Source organism: Anomaloglossus baeobatrachus, chromosome 3 (assembly GCF_048569485.1).
Source record: "Anomaloglossus baeobatrachus isolate aAnoBae1 chromosome 3, aAnoBae1.hap1, whole genome shotgun sequence".
NCBI classification, from domain to species: Eukaryota; Metazoa; Chordata; class Amphibia; order Anura; family Aromobatidae; genus Anomaloglossus; species Anomaloglossus baeobatrachus.
Genome location: NC_134355.1, coordinates 570,840,334 through 570,860,554, shown reverse-complemented (window position 1 = coordinate 570,860,554; position 20,221 = coordinate 570,840,334). Strand labels below are relative to the sequence as shown.

Here is a 20,221-nt window from a genome sequence, read left to right as displayed (position 1 = left end):
GCCTCAAAACTGCATGACTTTGCTTCCCCAGAAAAGTCTATGAGTCTTCAATTTTGCTGTCCGCACACAACTGTTTTTTTAAGCTGCGTTTTTGAGCTTAAAAAGAACAAAAGGACATGTCAATTCTTTCCTGCGTTTTTCTGCGTTTTCCCCCATGGAATGCATTGGAAAACTGCAGAAAAACGCAGAGACCAAAAACGCAGCAAAACGCAGCCAAAAACGCACCAAATCGCTGTAAAAACGCATGCATGCGTTTTTTGCCGCGTTTTTTTGATGAGGGTGCGTTTTTGTGCGTTTTAGCGGCCAAAAACGCACAAAAACGCAGCGTCAAAAAAACGCAGTGTGTGAACTTAGCCCTAAGGCTCTAGACGAGACTGTCATTGCTCCAGTAGACGTACCTACCTAGCAATAATGTATCCATACTGACTAAAAATGCATATAAACAAGAATATCATCCACATTCAGTGCTCACCGTGCATGCCGAATTGAAGCAATGGCACTGCTGAATTCACTGTCAATGCTCCTGCAGTTGTAGAACTCCTCATAGGCAGGTCGAGCCGATCCTTGGTATTCAATGCGGCTAATTCTACAGATGCCCACAATGAGTATGATCAACATCAGAACGAAGGCCACACACAGGGCGCCAATGATGATGTACAGAGAATGGCGAGGCATGTTTGTCAGGCTCTCTGCCATATGGCCAGCTTTCCACTGTAGGTCTGGGATCAAGAAACAACAGATACAACTTCAGTACATTGTGATATGTTGGTTCTGTTTGACTTTAAAGTGTTGGGAAATGTTCACATAGATTTTTTCATTGGATGTACAGTGAGGAAAATAAGTATTTGATACACTGCCGATTTTGCAAGTTTTCCCACCTACAAAGAATGGAGAGCTCTGTAATTCTAATCGTAGTTACACTTCAACTATGACAGACTGAATAAAAAAAATCCAGAAAATCTCATTGTATGATTTTTTAATAATTAACTTGCATTTTATTGCAAGAAATAAGTACTGTATTTTTCATTTTATTAGGTGCACCGGATTATAAGATACACTACAAATTTAGAGGAGGAAAATAAGAAAAAATATTTTTTAATGTTAAAATGAGGGTCCATCTTATAATCCTAGTGCGTTTTATATCTCACTAGGAGGGTCACAGGATGCAGGGTCGGCGATGCTGCGGGCTCAGAGGAGGGGGTGTCGCGTCTCAGGACGTTCAGTGGACATAGGATTGGTGATATTACTGGCCTAGGGGTGTCATGGCAGCAGGCGCCATTGATCTGCCGGTGGACTGCGGGCTTCATTGAATCACCCGCGGCTGACAAGATTGACTTCAAGAAAATGGCCACGGAGGTGGCGCATGTGCAGATAGAACTCCGCTGCCATTTTCTTGAAGTCCATCACGTCAATCTGCGCACGTGCCACTTCCCTGCCATTTTCCTGATGTCCATCGCATCAACCGAGGGAGATTGAATGGAGCCCGCAGCCCGCCGTCAGATCAATGGCACCCGCCGCATTGCCAACCCTCTATCCTGTGATCCTCCAGAGATGCTCCACTGCAGTGACACCCACTCCACCGAGTCCTCAGTATCGCCGACCCTGCCTCCTCTGACCTTGCTCCATCAGCGCCATTCCGGTAAGAAATATCCAGATTATAAGATGCACCTCTATTTTACCCCCAGTTTTCTGGGGGGGGGAAAGTGTGTCTTATAATCCGGTATTTGATCACCAACTAACCAGCAAGAATTTTTGCTCTCACAAACCTGTTATGTTTTATTTAAGAAGTCCTCTTACGGTGCACTCATTACCTGTATTAATTGCACTTGTTTGGACTCATTACCTGTATAAAAGCCACCTGCCCACACACTCAATCAATCACATTCCAACCTCTCCACCATGGCCAAGACCAAATAGCTATCTAAGGACAAATGGGGACACAATTATAGACCTACACAAGGCTGGGATGGGCTACAGGACAATAGGCAAGCAGCTTGGTGAGAAGGCAACAATTGTTTGCGCAATTATTAGAAAATGGAAGAAACACAAGATGACTGTCAATCTTACTCGGTCTAGGGTTCCATGCAAGATCTCGCCTAGTAGGATAAGGAGGATTCTGAAAAAGGTCATGAACCAACACAGAACTACATGGGAGGACCTGGTCAATGACCTGTAGAGAGCTAGGACCACAGTCTCAGAGATTGTCATTAGTAACACACTACACCATCATGGATTAAAATCCTGCAGGGCACGCAAGGTCCTCTTGCTCATGCCAGCACATATCCAGGCCCATTTGAAGTTCACCAATGAACATCTGGATGATCCAGAGGAGGCATAGGAGAAGGTCATGTGGTCAGATGAAACCAAAATAGAACTTTTTGGTATCAACTCCACTCGCTGTGTTTGGATGAAGAAGAAGAATACGTATAACCCCAAGAACACCGTCCCAACCATGAAGCATGGGGGTGGAAAAAAAATACTTTTTGGGTGCTTGTCTGCAAAAGGGACAAGTCGACTGCACCGTATTGAAGGGAGGATGGATGGTGTCATCTATTGCGAGATTTTCGCCAACAGTTTCCTTCACTCAGTGAGAGCATTGAAGATGGGTTGTGGCTGTGTTTTCCAGCATGACAATAACTTGAAACACAGCCAGGGCAATTAACGAGCGCCTCCGTAAGAAGCATTTCAAGATCCTGGAGTGGCCTAGCCAGTCTCCAAACCTCAACCCAATAGAAAATCTTTGGAGGGAGCTGAAACTCAGTGTAGCCCAGCAACAGCCCTGAAACCTGAAAGAGCTGGAGAAGATCTGTATGGAGGAGTGGGACAATATCCCTGCTGCAGTGTGTGCAAACTTGGTCAAGAAACACAGAAAACATCTGACCTCTGTAATTGTATACAAATATTTCTTTACCAAATATTAAGTTCTGTTTTACTACTGTAGCAAATACTTATTTCATGCAATTAAATGCTAATTATTTAAATTCATACAATGTTACATAGGTTGAAAAAAGACCTAGGTTCATCTAGTTCAACCTTCCTCCACCAATTATACAGTGCCTACAAGTAGTATTCAACCCCCTGCAGATTTAGCAGGTTTGATAAGATGCAAATAAGTTAGAGCCTGCAAACTTCAAACAAGAGTAGGATTTATTAACAGATGCATAAATCTTACAAACCAACAAGTTATGTTGCTCAGTTAAATTTTAATAAATTTTCAACATAAAAGTGTGGGTCAATTATTATTCAACCCCTAGGTTTAATATTTTGTGGAATAACCCTTGTTTGCAATTACAGCTAATAATCGTCGTTTATAAGACCTGATCAGGCCGGCACAGGTCTCTGGAGTTATCTTGGCCCACTCCTCCATGCAGATCTTCTCCAAGTTATCTAGGTTCTTTGGGTGTCTCATGTGGACTTTAATCTTGAGCTGCTTCCACAAGTTTTCAATTGGGTTAAGGTCAGGAGACTGACTAGGCTACTGCAACACCTTGATTTTTTCCCTCTTGAACCAGGTCTTGGTTTTCTTGGCTGTGTGCTTTGGGTCGTTGTCTTGTTGGAAGATGAAATGACGACCCATCTTAAGATCCTTGATGGAGGAGCGGAGGTTCTTGGCCAAAATCTCAAGGTAGGCCGTGCTATCCATCTTCCCATGGATGCAGACCAGATGGCCAGGCCCCTTGGCTGAGAAACAGCCCTACAGCATGATGCTGCCACCACCATGCTTGACTGTAGGGATGGTATTCTTGGGGTCGTATGCAGTGCCATCCAGTCTCCAAACGTCACGTGTGTGGTTGGCACCAAAGATCTCGATCTTGGTCTCATCAGACCAGAGAACCTTGAACCAGTCTGTCTCAGAGTCCTTCAAGTGATCATGAGCAAACTGTAGACGAGCCTTGACATGACACTTTGAAAGTAAAGGTACCTTACGGGCTCATCTGGAACGGAGACCATTGCAGTGGAGTACGTTACTTATGGTATTGACTGAAACCAATGTCCCCACTGCCATGAGATCTTTCCGGAGCTCATTCCTTGTTGTCCTTGGGTTAGCCTTGACTCTTCGGACAAGCCTGGCCTCGGCACGGGAGGAAACTTTCAAAGGCTGTCCAGGCTGTGGAAGGCTAACAGTAGTTCCATAAGCCTTCCACTTCCGGATGATGCTCCCAACAGTGGAGACAGGTAGGCCCAACTCCTTGGAAAGGGTTTTGTACCCCTTGCCAGCCTTGTGACCCTCCACGATCTTGTCTCTGATGGCCTTGGAATGCTCCTTTGTCTTTCCCATGTTGACCATGTATGAGTGCTGTTCACAAGTTTGGGGAGGGTCTTAATTAGTCAGAAAAGGCTGGAAAAAGAGATAATTAATCCAAACATGTGAAGCTCATTGTTCTTTGTGCCTGAAATACTTCTTAATACTTTAGGGGAACCAAACACAATTCTGGTGGTTTGAGGGGTTGAATAATAAATGACCCTCTGAATAAACTTTTCACAATTTAAAAAAAAATATAATAAAAAAAGAAATAACATTCTTTTTTGCTGCAGTGCATTTCACACTTTCAGGCTGATCTACAGTCCAAACGTCACAATGCCAAGTTAATTCCGAATGTGTAAACCTGCTAAATCTGCAGGGGGTTGAATACTACTTGTAGGCACTGTACATTTTATCATTAAGTCATTTATAACTAGAGATGAGCGAACCTCTAGAGGCTCGTGTTAGTTAAACGGAGGCCGCGTTCGAGTTCGGTTCAGCGAGCCGTTCGACGAACCTCTCGAACCCCATTGAAACCAATGGGAGGCAATCACAAACACATAGAAACACATTATAAATGTACACATACAGTTCATAAACATTGCCATAACACTTACCAGTCCCCGCGATGCGTCCTGCACTCTGTCTCCCGACGCTTTTCCTTCTGATAATCGCTACGTCCTCCCGGTAACCAGCACCAGCATAGGACCTATCGTGACGTCAAAATAGCCATGTGACCAGTCACGTGTCTATTATCTCATTGGCTACAGACTTGTCACATGGCTTTGATGTCATGCTAGGACCTGTCAGTGCATCTCTCCAGTACGCGGTGATCGTTTGTGTATCTCCGTGTACCAGCGACATGCCCTGACACACGATCGAATCCCCGTTCTGCGTCCCCTGACATCACCGCTTACAGGCAGCAGCTTCTGGTCACTCACGGAGTGAAAAGACTGCACAGGAACAGCAGCATCTTCCTCCCATGCAGCGCTGCTGATGTAGCAGCGCTGCATGGGTTGAAGGAGAAAGAAGACAGAAGACCAGGATCGTGGAGGGATAAGAGGGAGTAATAAACATGAAGTCTCTAAGTGTGTCTGTGTATTTATTTCTATTAAAGTATTTTTTCTCTTTGTGGTGTCTTTTTTTTTAACCCTTTATTGGAGATTCTTAATGGCTGGGTCAAACTTGCCTGACATCTCTGACTTAATACTAGCTAGTAAAACAAAGCTAGTATTAACTCATAATTACCCAGCAAGCCACCCGGCTCCAGGGCTGTTGGAAGAGTTGAATACAGCGCCAGATGATGGCGCTTCTATGAAAGCGCCATTTTCTGGGGCGGCTGCGGATTACAATTCGCAGCAGAGGGGCCCAGAAAGCTCGGGCTAACCTGTGCTGCGGATTCCAATCCCCAGCTGCCTAGCTGTACCTGGATGGACACAAAAATGGGGCGAAGCTCATGTCGATTTTTTTTTTTAATTATTTCATGAAATTCATGAAATAATTAAAAAAAAGGGCTTCCCTATTTTTTTGTTCCCAGACGGGTACAAATAGGCAGCAGGGGGTTGGGGGCAGCCGTACCTGCCTGCTGTACCTGGCTAGCATACAAAAATATGGCGAAGCTCATGTCATTTGTTTGATGGGCAAAAACCTCCTGCATACAGCCCTGGATGGAGTATGCTGAGCCTTGTAGTTCTGCAGCTGCTGTCTGCTCTCCTGCATACACTAGTGAATGGAGCATGCTGAGCCTTGTCGTTCTGCAGCTGCTGTCTGCTGTCCTCCATACAGACAGACAGCAGCTGCAGAACTACAAGGCTCAGCATACTCCATCCAGGACTGTATGCAGGAGTTTTTTGCCCCCCCCCAAAAAAAATTATGTGGGCTTTGCCATGTTTTTGTATGCTAGCCAGGTACAGCAGGCAGCTACGGGCTGCCCCCAACCCCCAGCTGCCTATTTGTACCCGGCTGGGAACCAAAAATATAGGGAAACCCTTTTTTTATTAATTATTTCATGAATTTCATGAAATAATTAAAAAACAAATGACGTGGGCTTTACCATATTTTTGTATGCTAGCCAGGTACAGCAGGCACCTATGGGCTGCCCCCAACCACCAGCTGCCTATTTGTACCCGGCTGGGAACAAAAAATATAGAGAACCCCGTTTTTTTTAATTATTTCACTTATTATATGAAATAATTAAAAAACAAATGCGTGGGCTTCGCCATATTTTTGTGTCCAGCCAGGTACAACTAGGCAGCTGGGGATTGGAATCCACAGCACAGGTTGGCCTGAGCTTTCTGGGCCCCTCTGCTCCGCAGCCGCCCCAGAAAAGGGCGCTTTCATAGAAGTGCCATCTTCTGGCGCTGTATCCAATTCTTCCAGCTGCCCTGGTGACGGGTGGCTCGCTGGGTAATAATGGGGTTGGGGCTAGCTGTATATTATCAACTGGCCCTAAGTTCCTGGTGTCACGCCAATATTAGACATGGCCACCATAGTTACATAGTTACATAGTTACTTAGGTTGAAAAAAGACCTAGGTCCATCTAGTTCAAGCTTCCTCCACCATGAATTTCTAGTACCGATAAAAAAAAAAAACACAACACACATAAAAATATTTTTATTATAAATAAAACACAACACAATTAGTGACTCCATCTTTATTGATTTAAAGAACCCCCCTCCGCAGTAATCCTGGGTCAAGGGTCCCGCGCCGTCCAATCCTTATCCAATATCATCTGATCGGTTTGCTGGAAGGCAAAGCGATCAGATGATGTGTAAGGTTCAAGGGCCTGAATCACATGACACAGCAGCTGATTGTATAAACGGCTTTTATACAATCAGCTGATGCATCAGTGCAAAAAAAACCCCAACAAACTACACACTTCATTGCAGACTCCTGTCCAACGGCATCAGCTGATAGTTTAGCCGGCCGAGTGGTAAAAAGCCGGCATCACCGCTCGACTTATAGTGTCAGCTGATGCCGTCAGGTGACCGCATCAGCTGATCATCGCCAGGTCTGAGAAAGAGAGAGAGAGAAAGAAGAGAGAGAGAAAGAGAGAAAGAAGAGAGAGAGAAAGAGAGAAAGAAGAGAGATAAAGAGAGAAAGAAGAGAGAGAGAAAGAGAAAGAAGAGAGAGAAGGAAGAGAGAGATAGAAAGAGAGAAAGAAGAGAGAGAGAAAGAAGAGAGAGAGAGAAAGAGGAGAAGGAAGAGAAAGAAGAGAAAGAAAGGAGAGAGAAAGGAGAGAAAGAAAGGAGAGAGAAAGGAGAGAGAGAGAAAAAGGAGAGATAGAGAGAGAGACCTCACAGCTGATGTCCGGCTCCTCCCCTCAGTGCATAATTAAATTATAATTATAAATATATTATAAATATAATTAAAATTAATAAAAAAAAAAAAAAAGAAATTCTTTACCAGGACTAGACCTCATGCCCTCATGCGAGCACTCTATCCATTCAGCTACTTCCTCTTATGATAAAGATAGGCAATAATTTGGTAATCTTGAAGTCTGGATTGCTGAAGTCTCAGCTGACCACACGATTCACTTGATTGCTACGTGGAGCTGATAGAGCACTCGTGTTCTGTAGCAGAGCTGACAGTGTCGTGTGGATTACATCGGACCTGGAGGGGTATTGGAGGATTTTAATAAAATGCTGAAACAGGGTGTTTTTTTGTCTTTTATTCCAAATAAAGGATTTTTCGCAGTGTTTGTTTATTTACTTTCACTTTATAAATAGATAATAATTATAATTTAAAAATAAAAAAATAAAAAATTCTTTACCGGGGATAGAACTCACAACCTCATGCTGCTTATGGAAGCACTTTATCCACTAGTCTACTGTTTCTAATGACAATGATAGGCGGATTTGGTAATCTTGACTTCTGCATTGCTGAAGTCTGTGCTGACCGTGCGATTCACTTTATTGCTACATGGAGCTGATAACTAAGAGCACTCGTGTTCTGTAGCAGAGCTGACAGTGTCGTGTGGATTACGTCGGACCTGGAGGGGTATTTGTGGGTTAATAAAGGGGTGAAAGAGGGTGATTTTTTTGTCTTTTATTCCAAATAAAGGATTTTTCGGTGTGTGTGTGTGTTTCTTTACTTTCACTTTAAGTTTAATCATGGACGGTATCTCGGGGAGACGCCTGGCATGATTAAACTCATTATTACCCCGAGTGCCACCGCACCAGGGCAATTCGGGATGAGCTGGGTAGAGTCCCCCAGGACAGTCGCATCTAATGGATGCGGCTATTCCGGGCGGCTGCTGGGTGATATTGTTAGGCTGAAGGTCTCCCCATACCATGGCGCTCTCCATCCTGACAATACCAGCCTCCAGCCGTGTGGCTTTATCCTGGCTGGTATCAAATATGGGTGAAACCGCATTTTTTTTTTTTATTATTTATTTATTTTACTGCACAATATAGACCCGCCTGCCGGCGGCTGTGATTGGTTGCAGTGAGACAGCTGTCAATCAGCTTGGGAACATGTCTGACTGCAACCAATCATAGGCGCTTGTGGGCGAGGAAAGCACGGAATAACTAATTGACTAATGAAGCGGCAGCCATTTTTTAAAGAGGAAAAGACACCGCAGATTTGTGACAGACGTGGAGCGATGCGCCCGTGATAGGTGAGTAGTAAAGGGAGAGGGATTGTGCTGGTGACGCAGGACGCATGCAGATAGCAACATGTGCACATAACCTTACTGTGAAAAGCCACGTTTATGGTGATCGAACCGTTCTCGAACGTAACTCGAACTGTCGAGCTTTTAGCAAAAAGTTCGAGTAAAGGGGGCTTTACACGCTACGATATCACTAATGCGGAGTCGTTGGGGTCACGGAATTTGTGACGCACATCCGGCCGCATTAGCGATGTTGTTGCATGTGACACCGATGAGAGATTTTGCATCGTCGCAAAAACGTGCAAAATCGCTCATCGGTGACATGGGGGTCCATTCTCAAATATCGTTACTGCAGCAGTAAAGAGGTTGTTCCTCGCTCCTGCGGCAACACACATCGCTCCGTGTGACACCGCAGGAACGAGGAACCTCTCCTTACCTGCCTCCCGGCCACAATGCGGAAGGAAGGAGGTGGGCGGGATGTTACGTCCCGCTCATCTCCGCCCCTCCGCTTCTATTGGGCGGCGGTTCAGTGACGCAGCTGTGACGCTGAACGAACCGCCCCCTTAGAAAGGAGGCGGATCGCCGGTCACAGCGACGTCGCCAGGCAGGTAAGTAGTGTGACGGGTCCGGGCGATGTTGTGTGGCACGGGCAGCGATTTGCCCGTGTCGCACAACAGATGGGGGCGGGTACCCACGCTAGCGATATCGGAGCCGATATCGCAGCGTGTAAAGCGGCCTTTAGAGTTCGATCTCGAGCACCCCCCAAAATCACTCGAACATGAAATTGGCGAACCTCGAACATCGCTCATCTCTATTTATAACCAACAATGTTGTATGTACTGAGGAAATCATCCAGCCCTTTTTTAAAAGCCGTTATAGTATCTGCCAATACCACCTCTTATAGTAGGGCATTCCACAGTCTGACTGCTCTAACTGTAAAGAACCCTTTCCTATTTAGCTTCTAGAATCGCTTTTCTTCCACTCACAGTGAATGCCCCCTGGTCCTTAGTATTGTGTTTGGAAGGAATTATATTGCCAGTCCTTTATATTGACCACACATGTATTTATAAATATAAATGAGATCTCCTCTGAGACATCTTTTTTCTAAGCTAAACAAATCCAACTTTTTCAACCTCTCATCATATGGGGTGGCCTTCATTCCTTGTAGTAGTCTAATTAACCACTTTTGAACTGACTCTAACTTCTGAATGTCCTTTTTAAAATGTGGAACCCAAAACTGGATCCCATATTCCAGATGTGGCTTTACAAGTGATTTATAGAGGGTTATCAATACGTTGGGATCACGGGATCTAACCTCTCTTTTTATACACCCTAAAATCTTGTTTGCTTTAGCAGCTGCTGCCTGACATTAAGTGCTGCTGTTCAGCTTATTTGTAATGAGAATACCCAAGTCCTTCTCCTTTTCTGTAGTCCCGAGTTTACTTCCATTTAATGTATACGCAGCTATAGGATTACTCTGTTCTAGGTGCATTACTTTACATTTATCAACATTAAATCTAATTTGCCAAGTGTCTGTCCATTCTGACATCTTATCCAGATCTTTTTGTAATATTGTACTATCAAGGTCAGTTTTTAATATCCAAGAGTAGAAAAGAGTAGAGAGTTGGTTGGGGAGACTCACACCGTGTCACTAATGTGTTTTTTGAATTTTAAATGCTTTTATGTAATTTTGCTACAATAAAAACTACCTTTATAATATCATTCGGTTGTGCTCCCCAATTGTGCAGTTCTTTTTCTCCTTGTTCCTTATATATTTCACTGCATGGGTGAGCATCCGAGCTAATTAATATTATATTGATATTTTGGCTGTGCAGTCCTTGTTTGTTCTAGTTTTTAATATCCTACATAGTTTGGTGTCGTCAGTAAAGACTGACACTTTACTATCAATCCCATCCACAAGGTCATTAATAAAGAGATTAAAAAGAATCGGTCATAGCACAGATCCCTGCGGCACCCCACTGCTGACTATAGCCCATTTATAGAATATACCATTTATGTCTACTCTTTGTTTCCTAACTTTTAGCCAATTTCTTAATGTGATTTTCTGGATTTTTTTTATTCTGTCTCTTACAGTTGAAGTGTAACTTCGATAAAAATTACTAACCTCTCTATTATTTGTAGGTGGGAAAACTTACAAAATCGGCAGTGTATCAAATACTTACTGCAGGTTAAAATTTTTACTTTTCAAAATAGGCCAGCAAAAAGAGATCATCATAAAGTGAAGTAGAGTTGCTTACCACTTCAATCCCAGAAGTCTTTGCTAGGATCGAAAGCAATGACGTCCTGAACAAGTGTCATGTCATCACTGCAGCCACTAATTGATGGACGAGCTCATTATTTTCAATTAGATAACACGCTAATTCAGTCACCTGACCACTGTAACCAATCAGTGGTGCTGGAGCAGTTGGGACTAAAGCGGTCATACTTATTTCTATACCTTATAATGATCCCTTCACCCCAAAAATTTATTAACATGTATGCAAAACCATTTAAGCGGTTTTCTAGTTTTTTAATGTGTCAATAGAGTTTAGGTCTATAGCAATATTTGTGACCAATTACTTGACCTTAAATACTTCATACTTACGGATCTCACAGCTGGCTCCAACCCAACCATGAGGACAGTGACAGATGTATCCATTGGGTTGGTCTACACAGGTACCAGCATGGTGGCATGGATTACTGTCACACTCATTTACATCAATCTCACACTCCTCTCCTGAAAATAAAGAACAAGAATATCACATTGAAGACACATGTAGCGCATGTTCATATATGTTTCTGTAAATTTATAGCACTGTGCAAAAGGTTTCGGTTGTTGTGGAAAAACATGCTACAAAGTAAGAATACTCTCAAAAATAGAAGTGTTAATAGTTTACTTTTATCAATTTACAAAATTATAAGTGACTGAACAAAATCGAAATCAAAATCACATCAATATTTGGTGTGACTGCCTTTTGACATCAAAACAGCATAATTTCTTCTAGATACACTTGCACAAAGTCGGGGATTTTGTTGGCTTATAGTCAGGTGTGTGAGTAACTAATTATACCAGACAGGTTATAATGATTATTTTCATATGGGGATGTGTAATACAGGGTAATATTGTGGTACCGTGTTAGCCAGAAAAATCAATCGTTTGGTAATTTGCCTGAAGAAGGAGCCTGTGTGCTCTGAAAGCTTGCTAATATAATTTTTCTGGTTAGCCTATAAAGGTATCACTCCTAATATACTTTTGTCATTCTTGGGACATAGTATTTCATATGGCAGTGATAACACAGTCAATAAGTTAAACAGCTTTGAAAAAAAGGATTCAAGACGGGCGAGAAACAGCCAAATTTTGATATTGAGGAAAGTTTTATACCACAGATGATACACCAGGCAAGATTGGGCACAGGAAAAGAAATAAGTATACGACATCAGCAACGTCTGTCCCAGGCAAAGATTTCACAGCAGACTGGGGTTTCAAGCTCCTTTTAAGAAACACCAAAAATGGGAAGCGTTGAGGACCATAGACGCAGTGGTTGACTAAGGCTGCTTTCACACATCCGGCTTGAGCTCTGCGGCTCAATCCGGCTGTGCAAGCTATGCAACGGATGCGGTGAAAACACCGCATCCTTTGCATAAGTTTTTCCCTTGCGGCCCGTCCGGTTTTTGCCGCTTGCGGCATGCTACTGAGCATGCGCAGTGGCAAAAACCGCATATGGCGGCCGGATGCGGTTTTTGCCACATCGCGCCGCATCCGGCCGCCATAGGCATGCATTGAAAAATGCGCCGCATTGGCCGAATGCGGCGCAATGCGGTTTTTTTTGCCGCACGAAAAACCGTGCTAGGCAACGTTCCATCCGGCCGCCGCATCGGCTAAATCTGACGCATGCGGCAAAAACCGGATGGAACGTAAGGCCATGCGGCACAATGCGGCACTAATTAAAGTCTATGCAGAAAAAACGCAACTGGCAGCAAAAAAAAAACGGTTGCGATTCCGCATTGCAGAAACCGGAGGTGTGAAAGCAGCCTAAGGAAACGTAGTACAATAGATGAAAGACACATTACACTTCCGATCAAAACTGGAAGATATCCAGCAGTGCAATCAGCTCGTAACCGGCAACAACCACTGTTAACCAGCAACAGCCATCTACTGTTAGAAGTCTGGCCAGAATAGGTCTAAATAGAAAAATTGAGAGCAAAATGCCAAACCTTTCACATGGAAACAAGAAAAGTGACTCAATATCCATAAAAACATAGGAACTGTGGTGCAGAAAAACGGCAGCGGGTGCTCTGGACTGATTAGTCAGATTCTGAAATATTTTGCAGTAACGGGGAACAGTTTGTTCACCAATAATGAGTGTCTGCAAACAATGGTGAAGTATGGTGGAGAGTAATAATTGGTATATAAGAATGCATTTTGTTAGTCTAAGTAGAGGGAGGGTCGACAGTCTATGTTGGTGTGGCGCCCTGGACAAGCCAAAGGCCACAGGTAACAACACACACACACCGCCACCCCCAGCAGTTTCACAGCAGACATCCCCAGTGAAACTTGATTCCTTTCCTCGGGCTCAGACTGACACACCAGGTGGGCGGAGTCAGGAGATGGAGACGCCCACCCAGGAGTTAGCTGGCCTGAGGCAGGAAACAAGCCCAGTCAAGTCCTAGGTGAGGAATAGAGAGGAGGTCTGCAGAGAGGCAGACGCAGACTGGGGCCTAGGATTGGAGCCTTGGGCCCTCGTGCAGCAGAGAGTCAGGCAGACGGTAGTGGCCGTCTGCAGGGAGCCAGGGAGACAGTTGGTGGAACCGTAGGTAGCCGGGGCTGGGCGGTGGCCCACTGGTACCGAACCGGGGAGCCAGCTGGAAGCCGGAGCGCAGGAGGAGCGTGCACGGAGGTGGAAGAAAGGACTTACACCACCAAACTGGGTCAGGGGAGAAACAACAACTGCAGCCGTCTGTGGGCACCCGTCCATCCAGCCGAGTGTTTTACCAAGGACTGTGTCGTGATTACTGGCTGAGTGAGTACCCCATGCCGTGCGGCACAGCGCTGCCCCTGCGACCCTGCACCTCACCAGGCCCCATAACCCGCCTGCTACCCATCCACCTACCTCACCGGGCCCCGGGACAACCAACCCCCTACCCACGGAGGGGAGAACTAACATCTAGCTGCTCCATACCATCACTCCCGGGATCCCCGTCCAGAGCAGCGGTGGTGTCACAACCTCACCACAACCGTGGGTGGCGTCACGGACAATCTCCCTTACCAAATCCCCTTTTACTGTGGAGCCTGGGATCACAGACCGGGTCACGCCACCGTGATACCCACAGAAGTGACCCCGTGGCCCGGATCTGAGTACCCCCTGGTCTCCGGGCGTCACATTGGCGTCATGAGTTTTAGGTAGGTTGTCTCACATTTACAGTTAGGTCCAGAAATATTTGGACAGTGACACAAGTTTTGTTATTTTAGCGGTTTACAAAAACATGTTCAGAAATACAATTATATATAATATGGGCTGAAAGTGCACACTCCCAGCTGCAATATGAGAGTTTTCACATCCAAATCGGAGAAAGGGTTTAGGAATCATAGCTCTGTAATGCATAGCCTCCTCTTTTTCAAGGGACCAAAAGTAATTGGACAAGGGACTCTAAGGACTGCAATTAACTCTGAAGGCGTCTCCCTCGTTAACCTGTAGTCAATGAAGTAGTTAAAAGGTCTGGGGTTGATTACAGGTGTGTGGTTTTGCATTTGGAAGCTGTTGCTGTGACCAGACAACATGCAGTCTAAGGAACTCTCAATTGAGGTGAAGCAGAACATCCTGAGGCTGAAGAAAAAGAAAAAATCCTTCAGAGAGATAGCAGACATGCTTGGAGTAGCAAAATCAACAGTCGGGTACATTCTGAGAAAAAAGGAATTGACTGGTGAGCTTGGGAACTCAAAAAGGCCTGGGCGTCCACGGATGACAACAGTGGTGGATGATCGCCGCATACTTTCTTTGGTGAAGAAGAACCCGTTCACAACATCAACTGAAGTCCAGAACACTCTCAGTGAAGTAGGTGTATCTGTCTCTAAGTCAACAGTAAAGAGAAGACTCCATGAAAGTAAATACAAAGGGTTCACATCTAGATGCAAACCATTCATCAATTCCAAAAATAGACAGGCCAGAGTTAAATTTGCTGAAAAACACCTCATGAAGCCAGCTCAGTTCTGGAAAAGTATTCTATGGACAGATGAGACAAAGATCAACCTGTACCAGAATGATGGGAAGAAAAAAGTTTGGAGAAGAAAGGGAACGGCACATGATCCAAGGCACACCACATCCTCTGTAAAACATGGTGGAGGCAACGTGATGGCATGGGCATGCATGGCTTTCAATGGCACTGGGTCACTTGTGTTTATTGATGACATAACAGCAGACAAGAGTAGCCGGATGAATTCTGAAGTGTACCAGGATATACTTTCAGTCCAGATTCAGCCAAATGCCGCAAAGTTGATCGGACGGCGCTTCATAGTACAGATGGACAATGACCCCAAGCATACAGCCAAAGCTACCCAGGAGTTCATGAGTGCAAAAAAGTGGAACATTCTGCAATGGCCAAGTCAATCACCAGATCTTAACCCAATTGAGCATGCATTTCACTTGCTCAAATCCAGACTTAAGACGGAAAGACCCACAAACACGCAAGACCTGAAGGCTGCGGCTGTAAAGGCCTGGCAAAGCATTAAGAAGGAGGAAACCCAGCGTTTGGTGATGTCCATGGGTTCCAGACTTAAGGCAGTGATTGCCTCCAAAGGATTCGCAACAAAATATTGAAAATAAAAATATTTTGTTTGGGTTTGGTTTATTTGTCCAATTACTTTTGACCTCCTAAAATGTGGAGTATTTGTAAAGAAATGTGTACAATTCCTACAATTTCTATCAGATATTTTTGTTCAAACCTTCAAATTAAACGTTACAATCTGCACTTGAATTCTGTTGTAGAGATTTCATTTCAAATCCAATGTGGTGGCATGCAGAGCCCAACTCGCGAAAATTGTGTCACTGTCCAAATATTTCTGGACCTAACTGTATATTACAATGAAGCACAGGTGTATATAGTTTTATCTAATGGAATAGGTATATAAGGATGTTTTTATGTATTGTTCATATGCCTATGATTAAGAACTTTGTTCGAAACACATCAGGCATTTAGGGGCTGCGTCCTGACATGAATATTTTATTCTTTACATGCAAATAAAATATTGAAGATTTTAAGGAAGAGACGCCTGGTGCCGGAATTTCTCCTATTTTTCATGGTGGAGGGTCCTTGCAAGTTTGGGGTTGCAGTTCTGTAAGTGGAGTTGGGGACTTGGTCAGGATAAATGTCCTCCATTTCTCCAATGCAGAAAAATAGGGGCATCACGGTGGCTCAGTGATTAGCACGGCTTTGCAGCACTGGGGTCCAACGTCACCAATGTGTAAGGAGTTTTGATTTCCTTGTGTTTTGCATGAGCTTCCTCTTACACGCCAAACACACTATGGCCTAAAACACACTTCCGCATAAAAAACGTCCGTGTGACACGGTCCGTTTTTCGGGTCCGTGTTCCGTTTTTTTGGGGCGTTTCTCCGGTAAGTATGGCATCCGTGTGATGGCGTATGCGAGCCGTGTGTACGTGTAAAATGTCCGTGTTTGTGTGTAAAATGCCCGTGTATGTGTACGTGGAATGTCCGTGTGGAATGTCCCTTTGTGTGTTGCACAATGTCGTTGATACATGTCGGCTGACAGCAGACAGAGTTGCGCGATGAGAATGAACTCGGGTAAACTTCACCCGACTTCATTGTCATGCCGCAGCTCTGTCTGTGTGCCGCGTACTGATTAGCGGTCACCTGTGAAGGATTCACCAGTGACCGCTAATCCCCCGAGTGACTGAAGTGAGCAGCCCTCTCTCATACTTACCTCTCCCCGATCACCAGCGCGGCGAGGAACAGCTGTGCAGAGAATACGCGGCAACAATTACTTTGAATATGCCGGCCGCTCATTAATCAATCTCGTATTCCCTGCTTTCCCCACCCACAGACGCCTGTGATTGGTTGCAGTCAGACACGCCCCCCCACACTGAGTGACAGGTGTCTCACTGCACCAAATCACAGCAGCCGGTGGGCGTGTCTGTACTATGCAGTAAAATAAATAAATAATTAAAAAAAAGCGGCGTGCGGTCCCCCCCAATTTTAATACCAGCCAGATAAAGCCATATGGCTGAAGGCTGGTATTCTCAGGATGAGGAGCCCCACGTTATGGGGAGCCCCCCAGCCTAACAATATCAGTCAGCAGCCGCTCAGAATTGCCGCATACATTATATGTGACAGTTCTGGGACTGTACCCGACTCTTCCCGATCGGGCTATTCCCTTCATTAGCTGCGTGGAGCTGACAGGAGCGGCGGTGTCTTCTGTAGCTCCGGTCACCTCCATGCAGCACAGCTGGATGCGACGCTGGACCATCCTGGATTATGCCGGACATGGAGGGCTTTTTCGGGCTTATAAAATTGGTGAACAAGGCAATTTGTTAGTGTATTTTTTTCTAATAAAGGATTGTTCAGGTGTGTGTGTTTATTTAATGTAATTTACAGATTAATCATAAAAGGTATCTCGGGGAGACGCCTGACATGATTAATCTAGGACTTATTGGCAGTAATGGGCTGCCAAAAACTCCTTATTACACCGAATGCCAATGCACCAGGGCAAATCGGGAAGAGCCGGGTACAGTCCCAGAACTGTCGCATATAATGTATGCGGCAATTCTGGGCGGCTGCTGACTGATATTGTTAGGCTGGGGGGCTCCCCATAATGTGGGGCTCCCCATCCTGAGAATACCAGCCTTCAGCCGTATGGCTTTATCTGGCTGGTATTAAAATTGGGGGGACCGCACGCCGATTTTTTAAATTATTTATTTATTTTACTGCACAGTATAGACACACCCACCGGCTGCTGTGATTGGGTGCAGTGAGACACCTGTCACTCAGTGTGGGGGGGCGTGTCTGACTGCAACCAATCACAGGTCTCTGTGGGTGGGGAAAGCAGGGAATACGAGATTGATTAATGAGCGGCCGGCATATTCAAAGTAATTGTTGCCGCGTATTCTCTGCACAGCTGTTCCTCGCCGCGCTGGTGATTGGGGAGCGGTATGAGCCGGGGGAAGAAAAAAACCGAGCGCCAATGTAAGTATGACTGAGAACAGCAGAAAAAAAGGTAAGTATACTGAATTTAAATTTAAAAAAAAAATAAAAATAAGATCGCTAGTGTAAAAACGCACATGCACGAAACATGCTGAACACGGACATACTCCGTGTGCGGTCCGTGCAGGCACGGACCCATAGACTTTAGCGGGTCCGTGCCTGCGTGCTGCTGGCCAAAAACGGACATGTCGTCCGTGCAGAAAAGCGCACACACGTACTTATCACACGGACACACGTTCCGTGTGATTTTACGTGTGTGTGCCATCTACCATTGAATAACATGGGTCTCCGTGTGTACGTGTCTCCGGTACGTGCAAATACGTACCGCACACGTACAAAAAAAACGGATGTGTGTTGTGGGTCTATGATAAAGAATAGAGATGAGCGCACTTGAGGATAGAGGTTCAGGTTCGGGTTTGGAAATCGGCTTCCAAAAAAAAGCAAAGTTTGGGTCTGAAGTTCGAGAGAGTTACGAGTGCAAACCACTAAAGCGAGCAGCGCTGTGCATGGGTATGATTTATTGATGAAATGATGATATATTGATTTGATTTCAATGTCTCTTTCATTCATTCACTTTGCATTTTGTTAACTTTTAAAAATAAACCATGGTGTTAACACTCCTATTTTTGAAAAACATTCTTACCCCATCTATCTAAAACTTTTGTACAATACTGTACATCTAAAAGTTTTAATAGTAAAAAAAAATTATTTGGCTTCCTATAGTTGTAAACAATAACTCACCTATAAATCCAGATGCACAGACACAGGTAGCGTTCAACCCTTCGCTGTCACAAGTTCCTCCATTATGACAGCTCATATTAACACATGGGTCTTTATACAGCTCACAATGGTGACCTACAAGAAAATCAATGTATCATTCAATGTATAAAACTGTCTATAATAGAAAAAATAAATTACACAAATTTATATACCTACAATATACCTTTTACGGGCAAGTAACTCGCCAAGCAAGTATTTATAAGAATGTTCCTGATGATTGGCCTAGGCACACACTGAGCCGGCAACTTAGTAAAATGCTTGTTCATCAGTTGATAACAGTTTATGCAGATCTATAAATTATCATTATGGCCAAAACATCTTCCCAGGTACAGAGCAGCTGTGCTACAGACACTATGCAAACTGTATTTTGGCCTGCTTCGGGTAATGTAACAGCAGCCTGATCGAACACTGACTTATATACAGTATACAGTGTGTCCACCCATATCCTGTCCACTGCCATTAACTTGAGAACGGCGGCAGCTATAGACATAGAAGTGGTGTCTAGGTATAGTAAAGTAGCCATGCGCTACGCAATGAAATCACTTATTGCACCACCTGGTGGAAAACAATGGAGTTAGCATTTTTATCTCGAAAACGGAACGAGATAGAGAAAAAAAGTGAGTTACAAAGTTGTAGGGCATCATCAATTCAATACGAATCGACACCTTGCATACAGAAATGCTATGATATGAAACCCATGACCCCCCGAAAACATTGAATGCTGGTCACGTTCCGTTTTCGAGATAAAAATGCTAACTCCGTTGTTTTCCACCAGGTGGCGCAATAGGTGGCTTCATTGCGTATCGCATGGATATGTGCTTCCCCGTGCCAGCAGCCGGTGCTGCTCGGATCCGGATCTACGGTATGGCTCGAGGGGTTCTCCGGACCCGGGGGTCGCGCGGGCACTTCGAAAAAAAAAGGGAACGTAATTGTACGGGTTTTGTTGTAAACTGTCTGGGTTGCAGGGATCAGCACACTTCCAGTTCGGTTGTCCTGGTGCTGGTCGAAGCTGCACTGATGTAAGGAGTCAGTAAACACACAGTTCTTTTGGTAAACCAAGGTGATGGTGGCCGGCCTCCGCAGACGGGTGTATCAGGTCCCACACCCGGGCTAGTAGTCAATGCCTTTCTACTCTGCACTTCGTGTTGCTCTAAGATAGACTTCCCGATGTGTAACATGGGGAGTCCGCTTCCGGTTCTTTGGTTGGGAGCCAAGCCCGTCAGACGCTGACCCGTGGGATCTACCGGGCCCTGGCGGATGCCCTATCCCTCTATGTGGGTGGTTGTCTACTTTTCGGGACTTAGGTTGGGACAGGACCTGAAATCCTGCCCTCAATTGGTTAATTAGCTAGGCCGTTGGTGCCGGTCCTGGCTT

The 20,221-nt window shown here is 44.8% G+C and overlaps 1 protein-coding gene across 1 annotated transcript in view; it reads right to left on the bottom strand.

The window, feature by feature from the left end:
• Positions 1–20,221, bottom strand: part of DNER (delta/notch like EGF repeat containing) — a 464,487-nt gene that overhangs the window by 15,115 nt on the left and 429,151 nt on the right. Inside the window, 3 exon segments of the mRNA XM_075340935.1 lie at positions 473–719; positions 11,458–11,589; positions 18,809–18,922. Of these exon segments, the coding sequence (XP_075197050.1) occupies positions 473–719; positions 11,458–11,589; positions 18,809–18,922 (493 nt within the window).